The sequence below is a fragment of the Erythranthe guttata genome, chromosome 14, assembly GCF_056151865.1.
Source record: "Erythranthe guttata isolate IM_541 chromosome 14, IM_541, whole genome shotgun sequence".
Taxonomy (NCBI): Eukaryota; Viridiplantae; Streptophyta; class Magnoliopsida; order Lamiales; family Phrymaceae; genus Erythranthe; species Erythranthe guttata.
In genome coordinates, this window is record NC_142546.1 from 13626016 (window position 1) to 13637965 (window position 11950).

The window sequence follows — 11950 nt, forward strand, 5'->3', positions numbered from 1 at the left end:
AAGGGCTCCCACAATCCCATATCTTCTTTCTAGCTTCTTCTTCTTCTTCGTCGTCATCGTCGTCTTTTCTTACATCATCGGATTCTTTACTTTTTCTCTTCATCTTGTCTGAATGAATTTTTCAAAAAAAAAAAAAAACTTTTTTGGGGTTATTTTAAAGTGAATATTTCACTAATTCAAAATTAGTCCTTGTTTAGTTTAATTGAAGAGTGCCCTTTATATAATAAAACAGATAATGACAGATCAGCTTATTTAATTTTTGTAATATAAGCAAAGTATACAGATGGCTTGCACGTACGTATAGAAAATTCTATACTATGCAATATTTCAAAATTCAAATCATGTGCCCTTTGGTGCATTCATAAAACTGTCTCAAATAAAAATATTTAATTTGTCTAAAGCTTAAATATCCTAAAATTACGTCACTCTATATAGAAATAAAATATAATCACATCTTAATATATTTATATGTCTTCTGAGTTTTCTAGGATTGTTAGTTATATTGTTGCCACCACAATGGACCATATAAAATTTAAATATTTATGGTACCACACAAAATATTCAAGTAACTATTATGCAAATTCTATTGTTTTGCAATAGAGCAAAATCTCGAGAAATTAATAGTGTCACTTAAATAATAAATTATCCCGGTCCCGATTCGATGAAAATATACTAAATTAATAGCATTTGACTACTGTAAAGTGTAAACTGTATTAGTTTATAGAGGTTTAACTGTATATTTAACTTAAAAAGGTAAAAAAACTCAACGAATCTATAAGAATCAAATTTTTTTTTTTTTGGGAAAAATACAATTTGCATCCCCTAAGTTTTCACCGATTTCACATTTAGTCCCCTATGTTCACAAAAAAACCTATTTGGTTCTTCATGTTTAAAAAATTTAACACTTTTACCCCTTATTCGTCAATTTTACGTTAGTAGTAGCGGAATCAAGTTTGTGCCCTTCACTGCCTTAACTGACGGACGAACGGTAAATTGACGGAAATGACCAAATGTGTTGACTTATTGAAACATGAGGGACTAAATGTGTTTTTTTTAAACACGAGGACTAAATGTAAAATCTGTGCAAACTTAAAGAGTAAAAACTGTATTTTCCATTTTTTTTTTTAATACAAATCGACAATCAAATTACATTACAAAAAAGAACCCAATATTACTAGGAAATCAAAACCAACCTTCTTATTCAATTTCTAGGTATATGTGTATACATATATAAAATAAAATAAAAAGGAAAAACATGCTAACAAATTTATATAATTTTTTTAATTAATCTATAATCTAATCAAATGCAGTGCTAGAGTAGGTGTTAACAACATTGGTTGACAAAATATTGAGCACCTTATGATTATTAATACCAATGAAACGCGGCGTTTTGAACTGACTAACAGCAGATCCCAACCCCACGTAATAATCCATAATCTTATTAAAAGTACCCCTTTTTAATATTTTAAGCTCCAATTTTCCAATTGAGTTCACTCTTCTTGAACTCACATATCCTGCATCAACAAATGATCTGTCCAAACAGTTGCAACACTCTTGCATTATTTCATCATTATTGTTATTATTATTGGCGGTTGTTTCCCAGAAAATGACGTAATTTCCGGGATCGGTTGACCGATCGGCGAAGCTAGTGAAGTCGACGAGTTCGAGTTTTTCTCCGGCTAGTAAATTGGCGGATGTGTTTACGGCTAATTGGAGGTCTTTTTCGGTGGTTTTGTCGAGGTTGATGTTGAGAACGAGATTGCTCCGGCATATGAATTGGAGCTCCGGCGTCGAGTTGTGGAACCCTTTCACCTTCACTATGTCTCCCAAACGATACCGGTACAACCCTGTATAATTACACGTACACACATCCGTGTTAGAGTGTGTGTGGACGAATTGTGTACTTTTAGGGTCGAAATTGGATGGAACGAACCGGATAAACACGTTTTTCGGAAGTGGAATTTTGATTTTGATCTCGATTCTAAATATTTTACCATGCAATGAAATATTCATTCCAATCTCGGGAAATGTAAAAAAAATCGATTTTTTTCAGAAATCGGGTTACTTCTATATTTTTTATAAACAATATCGGAACAATTCCCGAAAAAATGAAAAATTTCGTTTTTTTAAAGAATATATTATTTGTTTATCAACCCTTAATATATTAAAAAAAAAGAAGAAAAAAAATCATCTGTTATCATAACAATGATTTAATTATTTAATGTATATATATTTTTAAAATAAATTATATCTAGATTACATATTGTCAATATGTAATATATCAATATTATAAGTATATTTTCAGAAGAATTCAAAATCTAAAAAAATTGAAATATAAAATCAGATCAAAAATTGAAATTTTCAGTAATTTGATGTATACTTTTATTCCAATAAAAAAAAATATGGAAATTCGGAATGAAAAAAATAAATTATATAATTGTTTCAACATTTAAATAAAAAAAGAAATATTAAAAAATTATGTGTATGTATAATTCAAGAAAAGTAGTTAGAGAAGAGAAAGTGAATATGCAAACTCACCTGCAAAAGTGGTGACAATGATCTCATACTCCTTCCCAACCTCAACTTCCGTCAAACCAACCGGCTGAGCCGCCGCCGCCACCACCGCCGCCTCTTCCGGCAATCCCATTTCAACAAACTCAAAGTAACCAATATTCGGAAGCACCGCAAAAGTAGCCATCTCCGGCGACAATCTAGGGTTCACATTCACCCCAATCCACCCCTCCGACGAACCATAATCGCCACTCACCAAAGCCAATTCACCCCCCGCGTAATGCCTCAATTTACCAACATACCCCTCCATCGAACCGGTCATTATCCCATACACATACTTCACGTTCGGAAAAATCTCCGGTATCAATCCGTACCAATTACTCAACCCTAAACACTTCCGATGAATCGTATCCCCTAATTTAGGGTTCGGTCCTACAAGCACCTTCTCCATAGCCGACCGAATATTTAGCGACGAAATTCGACTGCTCAAAACCCCGTCGCGAATATCCGTCACCAGCTGCGGCCAGATTGTTTCGAACGTTCGGAAAGCATGGACTATGCTGTGCGCGAATGTCGACGACACCACTTGGATTTCGTCGCTAAATATCAGTCCGCATAAGAGGTGGCAGTACAAAGATTCTTGAAAATTATTGCCGAAAATCACTTCGTCCGGGCTCGAACACGGGGTTTGCATTGCATGCATTGTTTTCTTGAACTCCGTGTTTCGGTACACGTTTGTCGTTGCCGTGCCAGCTGTCAGCCCGCCATTGGTTTTGAATTGCTTGCTGCCGTATATGAACTGCAGTGCCTTGCCATTCCCAATTATTGGATATTCTCTGCAAATTAAAAGGTAATTTAATTAAAATGTTTTCTTTTTTTTTTTTTTGAAGATAAAATGTTTTCTTTTATATATATGGAAAAATACAGTTTTCATCCCTCAAGTCCCTCAAGTCCCTCAAGTTTGCACTGATTTCATATTTAGTCCCTCATGTTCACAAAAATCACATTTGGTCCCTTATGTTTCAAAAATTCAACACTTTTAGTCCTTTCTGTCGATTTTCCGTTAGTACTAACGGAATCAAGTGTGTGCCCGTCATTGCCTTAACTGAAGAACGAACGGTAAATTGACGGAAATGACCAAAAATGTTAAATTACTGAAATATGAGGGACTAAATGTGAAATCAGTGCAAACTTGAGGGTGAAAACTGTAATTTTCCATATATATATATATATATATATATATATATATATATATATATATATATATATATATATATATACCTACCTGTTTCTAAAGGCAAAAGAAGTCTTGTATATCTGCATGGTACTATCAATCAATGCATCGTTGAATGGTACGTATTTTGGTTTTCCTTGAGTTGTACCTGAGCTGCAAGAACATCATCAACATATATATATATATATTAGTGAAATTTGGACAAAACATTTTATATATGTCAATTAAAATCATTTTTTTCGTGAGTTTATTGCATCTAGTGCCCCTGTATTATATCATATTGCTCAAAAAACCTCCATGTTATATATATTTGCAGAACGCCCACCTTATAATGCATATTTTAGGTAAACACCCCGCTAAAAAGTCAGTTTTTAGGGGTTTTTTTGCTAATAAAATAAAATGGGGAGTTTTTTAACAACTAGAAAAAGTACAGGGGTGCCCAATGCAATTATCCCCTTTTCAACAGATAATTTTTTTACCTCAATGAGATGGTGGATATTGGTTTTGCAGAGAGAATGGACGATTTTTCGCCATCCGCGATTCGGCGAATATAAGGTTCTAAGTCCTCGTGAGTGACAATCGGGACACGAGCCTTGAAACTAGCGGGGTCCGTTTTTCCATCGAGGCCGAATTTCAGAAGATACTCGATTTCTCCGTTTTCTTGCAAGATTCTCTTTAGTATCTCCTTTTGCACTTTCCCTGCATCTTTTGTTAACGATTCGAATTCCTCTATGACCGCCTCCGAGTCGAGCCTTTCTTCGGTTTTCTCCAACATGTTCACAAGTATCTGTTTTTCTTTCACAAACTGAGAAATTTTCAAACAAATTAAACACAAGTGAGATAAATTAATATATAGTAGAAAATAATAACAACAAAAAGAGAAATTCATGAGTATCAATTTTACACACAGAGATGGTGCATTAGTGTGCGCTATTGAGAAAACTTTGTGATAGTGTAATGCATGAAAGAGCGTAAGGTTTAGGTAATGGAATTTACTTTTTGCTGTTTGATTTTTTGCAAGAAATAATTAGTGTGTGGTGAGATATTATATTGTACGTGTGGTTGTGTATTTATACACATAAAAAAAAATAATTAAAAAAAATAAAAAAAAAAAAAGAGCAGCCGAAATTAGAGTGTGAATTACCAAGAATGGCCTTGGTGGCCGGAAGCCTTGGTAGTGGGAACTTTTCAGGTCAGCTTGTCATGACAAAATGGTTAACGATATGATGTACGTAACACCCTACTTTCTGTTATGGATGGAGAATTAATTAATATCATTAATTAAAGCATGAAACACCTTACTACTAACTCTTTATTTTTATTTTTTTTATGGGTCTATTAGATATAACCCCCTTAAACATTCAAATAATAGGGGTAGACCCAAATTTAAATTTGCCATTTTGATAAAAGCCCAAGCTTTTTGTAATTACATAATTACCCTCAATCAAATCCCACAAATCCCGTTACTTTACCTTTTGAAATAATATCAAATCCCTTCCTATTTTCCCGTTAACACACTATCACCCCAAAACCCACTATCAAATAAACTGCAAAAATCTCCCAGAACCACTTCCCGGTACGGCCGATCGAAAGGGGAAGAAATCTGCACTGCCGTGAAACGACGATTTTCGTGGACTCCGAGCAAGCCACCGTAGGTACGTCTTCGCCGGTCGCTACATCGCTATCGTCCATCGATTTGTTCATATATTTTGGCTAAATCGACTATCACGTTTGTATAATTGCAGATTTGTTATAATCGCATACCGAATTTGAGCACTAAATCATTGATATTGCAACAATTGATGGGCAGGACATCCACCAGAAGTGATATCGTCGTTGGCCGTCGTCGCCGTCGCCGTCACTGCTCCAATCTAGGGTTACTCAAATCTAGGATTACTCAAATCTAGGGTTTTGATAATTCTTCGGCCCATAGTTGATTAACGAGATGCATAGTCGAATTACATGTGTATTAATATACTATCCCATATCATTTAATAGACTATCCCACTGGTATAATTTTACTATGGATCTCGTTAATCGACTATGGGCCGAAGAATCATCAAAACCCTAGATTTGAGAAGTGACGGCGGCGGATTTGTGTTTTAAAATTAATAGACTATCTCATATCTTTTAGTAGACTATCCCATGTATTTAATTCGACTATTGGTTTAGTTAATTGACTATTGGAAAAATAATAATATATATGGAAACTGAATAATATGTTTGTTTGAAATACTAATCAATTAGGGTAATTTTCCTTATTATATGAAAATGATTAGGGTAAATAATAATATATATGAAAAAATAATAATATATATGGAAACTGAATAATATGTTTGTTTGAAATACTAATCAATTAGGGTAATTTTCCTTATATCATGTAATAGACTATCTTATTGATCTAATTCGACTATGGATCTCGTTAATCGACTATGGATCCCGTATTATTCAACCACATAGTATATTAATAATTTCAATATAGTACATTAATCTGCTATGATAGTATATTACGGTTATAGTAGTGATATGAAATTGTGTTACAAACAATATACCACTGAAATGACAAGAACATTGAGAACAACACCAACGTAAAGTATTCCACATAACCAATAAAATAGTACATTAATAATCTCATAATTTCAATTTAGGGTTTTGATAAAATACATAAAACACATCATAACACAATCAAACCAATATGTCGAGTTAAAAAATTCTAGTACATTAATAATCTCATAATAGTATAATAAAATGATAATGATAGTATCATACGGTATTCATAATAGTATACTACTGTATTACAACGGTTTAACACTTAACCGAAGTTACCGAGCCATTACATCGTAAACACCTCTTTATAGCAACCAACCCACCAAACCTCAACAAAATCCGTACAAAATTCGCCATCGAAAAAACCTAAAATCATGAAACAAAATTAAAAATGCAGAATACTAAAAAATGATTGAATAGACTGCAAATACATTAGAATGATAATACATTAATATCATCAAAAATAAACTTAAAATGCAAAATCCATACGCTAAATTAAAAAAAGACTACGAACTATAGTTTAATGTACTACCCAACACACTTAAATCGGCTGTTATAAACAAATAAACCAACTATCGATCGGGATAAAAACATGAACTCGACCACAGCGGGCAATTATTCCGATTATTGCATAAACCAACTACGAAACTCATATAAAACAACTCTGGTCCGATCTGCGTGAACCATCCTCTTCTAACTCTGTCAATCCTCTTCCAAACAAACATCATCGGCCAAAAAAAACGATATATATATATGACGGAATAATTTTGTTAAAAAACGTTCTACTTAATAGAATCAAGTATCAACACAACTCTTAAAAATTTCTAACCACCGTACACGACAATCATGGACATTGAGCAAAAAATAAAAACGAATAACGCATTCATACCCGCTTAACAACGTCCAACAACAAACGCTCAAAAATCGATCATATTTCCACGACGGTGCAGAAATCTTCAAAGACGATAAAACCCGCTGGAACGATGAAGAGAATCTTCAAAAAATATTGTACACGATTTGATATAACGGCCAATGATCTCACGTAAATTTATTCCGTGATTTTAGGCAACGTATCTGCAAATCTCAAATCACGTATTAAAGGAAATAAATGTCGTTTAATAATAAAACAGGGGTATTAAAGGGAAATTATATAATATATTTTGCCAAGTTAGCAAAATTGGGTGTATCTCAAAAAGGGGAAAAAAAATTGGATCTACCTCATTAGAAAATATGAACAAGGGGGTTTTCCCTAATAAACCCTTTTTTTCTTTTATCAATTAGAAGAAGAAAAAAAAAAAAGAAGTGGAGAAAGATAAAATAATGTCGACCCTACTTAATAAAAATGATTTTTAACTTTAAATTCATAATCATTAACCACACATGTAACATGTGAGTTAGATTTTTTTCAGCTACACACTAATTATATAATTGTGAATTGTTGCTATCTTGGCCTGCCCTATCAATTTCAATTATTTATGATCCCTTTTTTTAATTTTTTTTTTTGAAAAAGGCATTTATTTAATTTGTTTGCCCTGCATATTTTATGTTGTTAATATATAGTGAATTACAAAATGTTCTATTAATTGTCCGATAGGTGCTCTCGAGTGTGAAACACGAAACGAGTTCGAAACGCGAAAACGTTAACAAATAGAAGTTTTCGTGCTATATATGCTTATAATGTTAACAAATATAGTGAAAAATAAGTTATATGCAAATAATGTAAGTCTGGTGTGTTTGCAAAATTAAAATATTAGTCAAATAATCTTATATTTAGAATATGTAGAATAGTGGGAATGAATGTAGATGCATCAATAGATTCCCACACAAGATCAAGATCATATATATGAAGACATTAAAATGTAGGTTTGATTGATTCTGACATCTCCAGCCGATTTTTATGTGGTACAACTTCACCCAAAATAAATCATCCAGCCTATAAAAGTCAATGTGAAACCAAGACTACATTTATCAATTTAAATTGATTATTTAAATAAACCAAAGTATATACGTATATATAAGGATTAAAATACTTATTATAATACTGAAGTATATCTATTCATCATGTGGACTCAAACATTTTGATAGCTTATGGATTAGTATGACATGTCTAATAAAGCTTCTCATGATGCTACGTGTCAAGACATAAATTAGTTTTTGGTTGACAATGTGAAATAAAGATGGAATGCAATTTCCTTCAGCAAGCATATATATCATTTTCTTTACAGTACCTTTAGCAATATTATTTTACTTGTTTACAATATACATATTTATACTTTGATAATTTAATAGCTAGTGGATTATTCTGTGACAATATTTTAAAATCTTGTTGAATTTGACATCCAAATTATCCAAAGTCATAAAGTGGTAAGCGCCGCAAAATAAAATAAAACAAAACAAAACAAAAATTAAAAAGAAAGAAGAAAAAAAAAACAAATAAATAAGGATTAAGTCAACAATAATAAGAATCACATGTAAATTTCTCCACGTTTAAAATTACATATTTTTTTAACTTTTCTATGTGATCAGATTTTTAAGGTCCCAAGATCTTTATATAATTATCTCTACAAATATAAATACTTTAAATCATCAACCATATATTTCTTGTTTTCATACGTGATAAGATTTTCTTTTTTATTGTAAATATTAAAATTTGTTTTTTTTGTATAACACTAATATATCAACTTATGCATTTAATTATCGGATAAAATTCAAAACAAATAAAAAATTAATGATATCAGAACCGGACCGACCATATAACCGGACGACCATATGGGTCAAACTCCGATGGGGTCGAAACAGTTCAAACGAGTTTTTGATTTTTAGGTTTTTTCTTTAAATGTTTAAATGTTTCATGGACGAGTTACAACTTGTGTTCGTTGTGTTGGTTGTAATACCTACACACAAGTGCACGTATCGTACAAGTAATATAGTGGACAATTAAGTACGGATATCGAACCCACATGGAATATTTAATTACTTAATCCTAGACGCTAAATTCTAGCAATTATTATCAAGCCCACCCTACACAATCGACTTAGAGAGAATTAACTAAATTAAACTAAATTAAAAGGCAAGCAAAAACAAGAAAGCAATTTAAAACAAAGATTTAATCAAGGTAAGCAAGCCTAGGATTGTATTCTTCTCCCTATGTGATTATTACTCCCCCAATTCCTTCAATTATGCAAGTAAATAACCCGAATTATTAATCTGAGATGCTAAATTAATCATAACCCGCTTACGCGTGTATTACGATTCTAATACCCTAGATTCAATTATTGTATTCCTACGCAATTAATTCTAGTACATAGCATTAAACACAAATCTCACTAATGGCTATTTAAGAGATTAACCATATTCCTATGTTAATACCACGGAGGCTCTTCTACCACAGTTCTAATTATTAACCCGATCTCCCGATTCATGCGATTAACAATAACATAAAAGCGCATAAAGTGGCCAGTTTCACGAACTTAATAAAGAAAGTAGAAGAAATAATCCGGAATTAAAACTTGCATAAAATCATAGAAAATGGTTCATATCCCACATAGGGTTCCAAATAAAATCCTAGAAATAAGACAATTAGCTACTCATGATTAAAGTAAAAACGCAAATAAAATAAATCATAGACGATAAATCTATGCTTGGAGTCTTCGAATTCTTCGTCTTCGTTATTGCTTTGTTTCTCTTGAAATTGCGTAAAAAATGGATCATCAATTGTGTGCTTGACTTGATCTTATATAGGGTGAAAAACTTGGGGAAGAAGACAGTTTCCTTGTGCAATTAAAATCCCTTTACTGCGCTGCCTCATGGTCTCGGGCGGTCGTCCCATATTTTGAAGTAAAACTCGGACGGCCGTTCGGGCTTTAAAACTTCATATTTTTTACTTTATCACTTTTGGCCCATATTTTCCCCAAAATTGCAGTTTTGACTCATACTTTTCCAATTCTTCAATTTGTTCCTAAAATACAATAAATCAACTTTTTAAGCATCAATTATCGTTAAAACATACCAAAAGCTCAAATAAAAAGGTACGATAAAGTGTAAAAATATATAGTTAACACACCCCCAAACTTGAACTTTTGCTTGTCCTCAAGCAAAATCTACCAATAAGCAAATAACTCAACTACTACATCTCATTACATAGATCAATGATCAACTTCACGTTTTCAGAACTTGTAATTATAATGACAATTCTTAGGCATTCGCAAGCTCAAAATTCAACAACACTTAGTCACTCACCATTACCAAAAACCACAAATCATACAATTGCTTCAAGCATCCAATATTTGCAAATTAAAGATTAGAAAGAATTTATACTTACATGCATATGTTTGACTCCAAATACTCACCAAATTATTCTACTCTACTAATATCGAACATTGAGCTATTGGGATCATTGGGGCTTTGTGGCTTTCAATTGTTAGCCTCTTTGGTTCGAGGTAGGAAATATGATTGTATGTGGCTATTCTTCTTGAATTGAGGTGATTACGCCAAAATTTAAAAGATAGGCGTTTAAAACAATGAATTCACCTCTAATGACTTTAATAAACTCGATTCTTTAGAGTTCAAAAGTCTCCACTTTTTCTCTTAAGACAATGGATCGAGCTTTCAAAACAATTCAACAACTAGTCCTTACTTCTCCCTTCTAGTCTCTTCTTCTTCTTCTTCTGTTTTTTTTTTCTTTTTTTTTGTATATATATATATATATATATATATATATATATATATATATATATATATATATATATATATATATATATATATATATATATATATATATATATATATATGTAGAAGTGTATATATTTCTCAAATTTTTTTTTTCTCGAAGAAGGACCTTGTAAAAAAAATTCGACTGAACTTCAAGGGGTAATTTTTTCAAGAATCTCTACTTTTCTACCTTATACGCATTGGCTACAAGAAAGAACACCTTTTTCTCCGAGGCTCAAATCAAGGTTTAGAGGATAATTTCAATAAAAAAAGTGTGACACCCCTCTCTCGATTACCCTTATTATATGTAATCTCAGCGGAAGACTTTTGAAAACATGATTTTTGTGGATATAAAATTTACGTAAATTTTTTTTCTTTTTAAATCAGAGGGAGAGAGGGCACAGCTTGCTAAACCCTAATCAAATATAACACAAAGGCATACTACATGCAAGGCTAGAAACTAACTAGGCATGATGAACTTAATGCAAATGCGGACAGATTCAATGCAGAAGCTTTAAAAATTAATTCCTCTTAAACTACTCATGCAAATAAACCCAAAATTATACCATACCACCTAACACGGGTCTAGATCACTCAGTTAAAACAGTTTTGAAAGATGCCATTTAGGATAAATAAATAAAATGGCACAGTCACTCAGTTTAAAAATCCAGAACAGATGAGGGAGTTTGAAAATTCATAATAAATTCCTCACTGACCCAAAAACTACCAAATTTTACCCCAAGGCAGAAAGTTAAGTTTAAAACATTTTCCAAGTAGAAACATGGCATTTGAGTGAGTAAAACTCCAGTTATACCAGAAAACACCCGAATGACCCTGTTTCGATGCAGTAGTGAGAATTAAATCATAACTAAATAAATACTTACCCAAATCATGCACAAGACCTATCAATATGATGAGAACAGAGAGATGCAGAGACTCCTAAAATTT

General features: G+C 32.2%; 1 protein-coding gene across 2 annotated transcripts; it reads right to left on the reverse strand.

The window, feature by feature from the left end:
• Positions 1-1171: 1171 nt before the first annotated feature.
• LOC105956350 (jasmonoyl--L-amino acid synthetase JAR6) lies at positions 1172-4783 on the reverse strand. 2 transcript variants are annotated; one of them, XM_088813891.1, is made up of 5 exons: positions 4742-4783; positions 4225-4550; positions 3797-3898; positions 2539-3347; positions 1172-1847 (listed from the first exon to the last, which is right to left on the reverse strand). In XM_088813891.1, exons 2-5 carry the CDS (start codon positions 4518-4520, stop codon positions 1297-1299), a joined length of 1758 nt encoding a protein of 585 aa, XP_088670017.1. In that variant the 5' UTR covers positions 4521-4550; positions 4742-4783; the 3' UTR covers positions 1172-1296. The 2 variants fall into 2 exon arrangements, with proteins under 2 accessions (XP_088670017.1, XP_012835653.2); XM_012980199.2 differs by lacking the exon at positions 4742-4783 and adding an exon at positions 4654-4729.
• Between the last annotated feature and the right edge of the window lie 7167 nt (positions 4784-11950).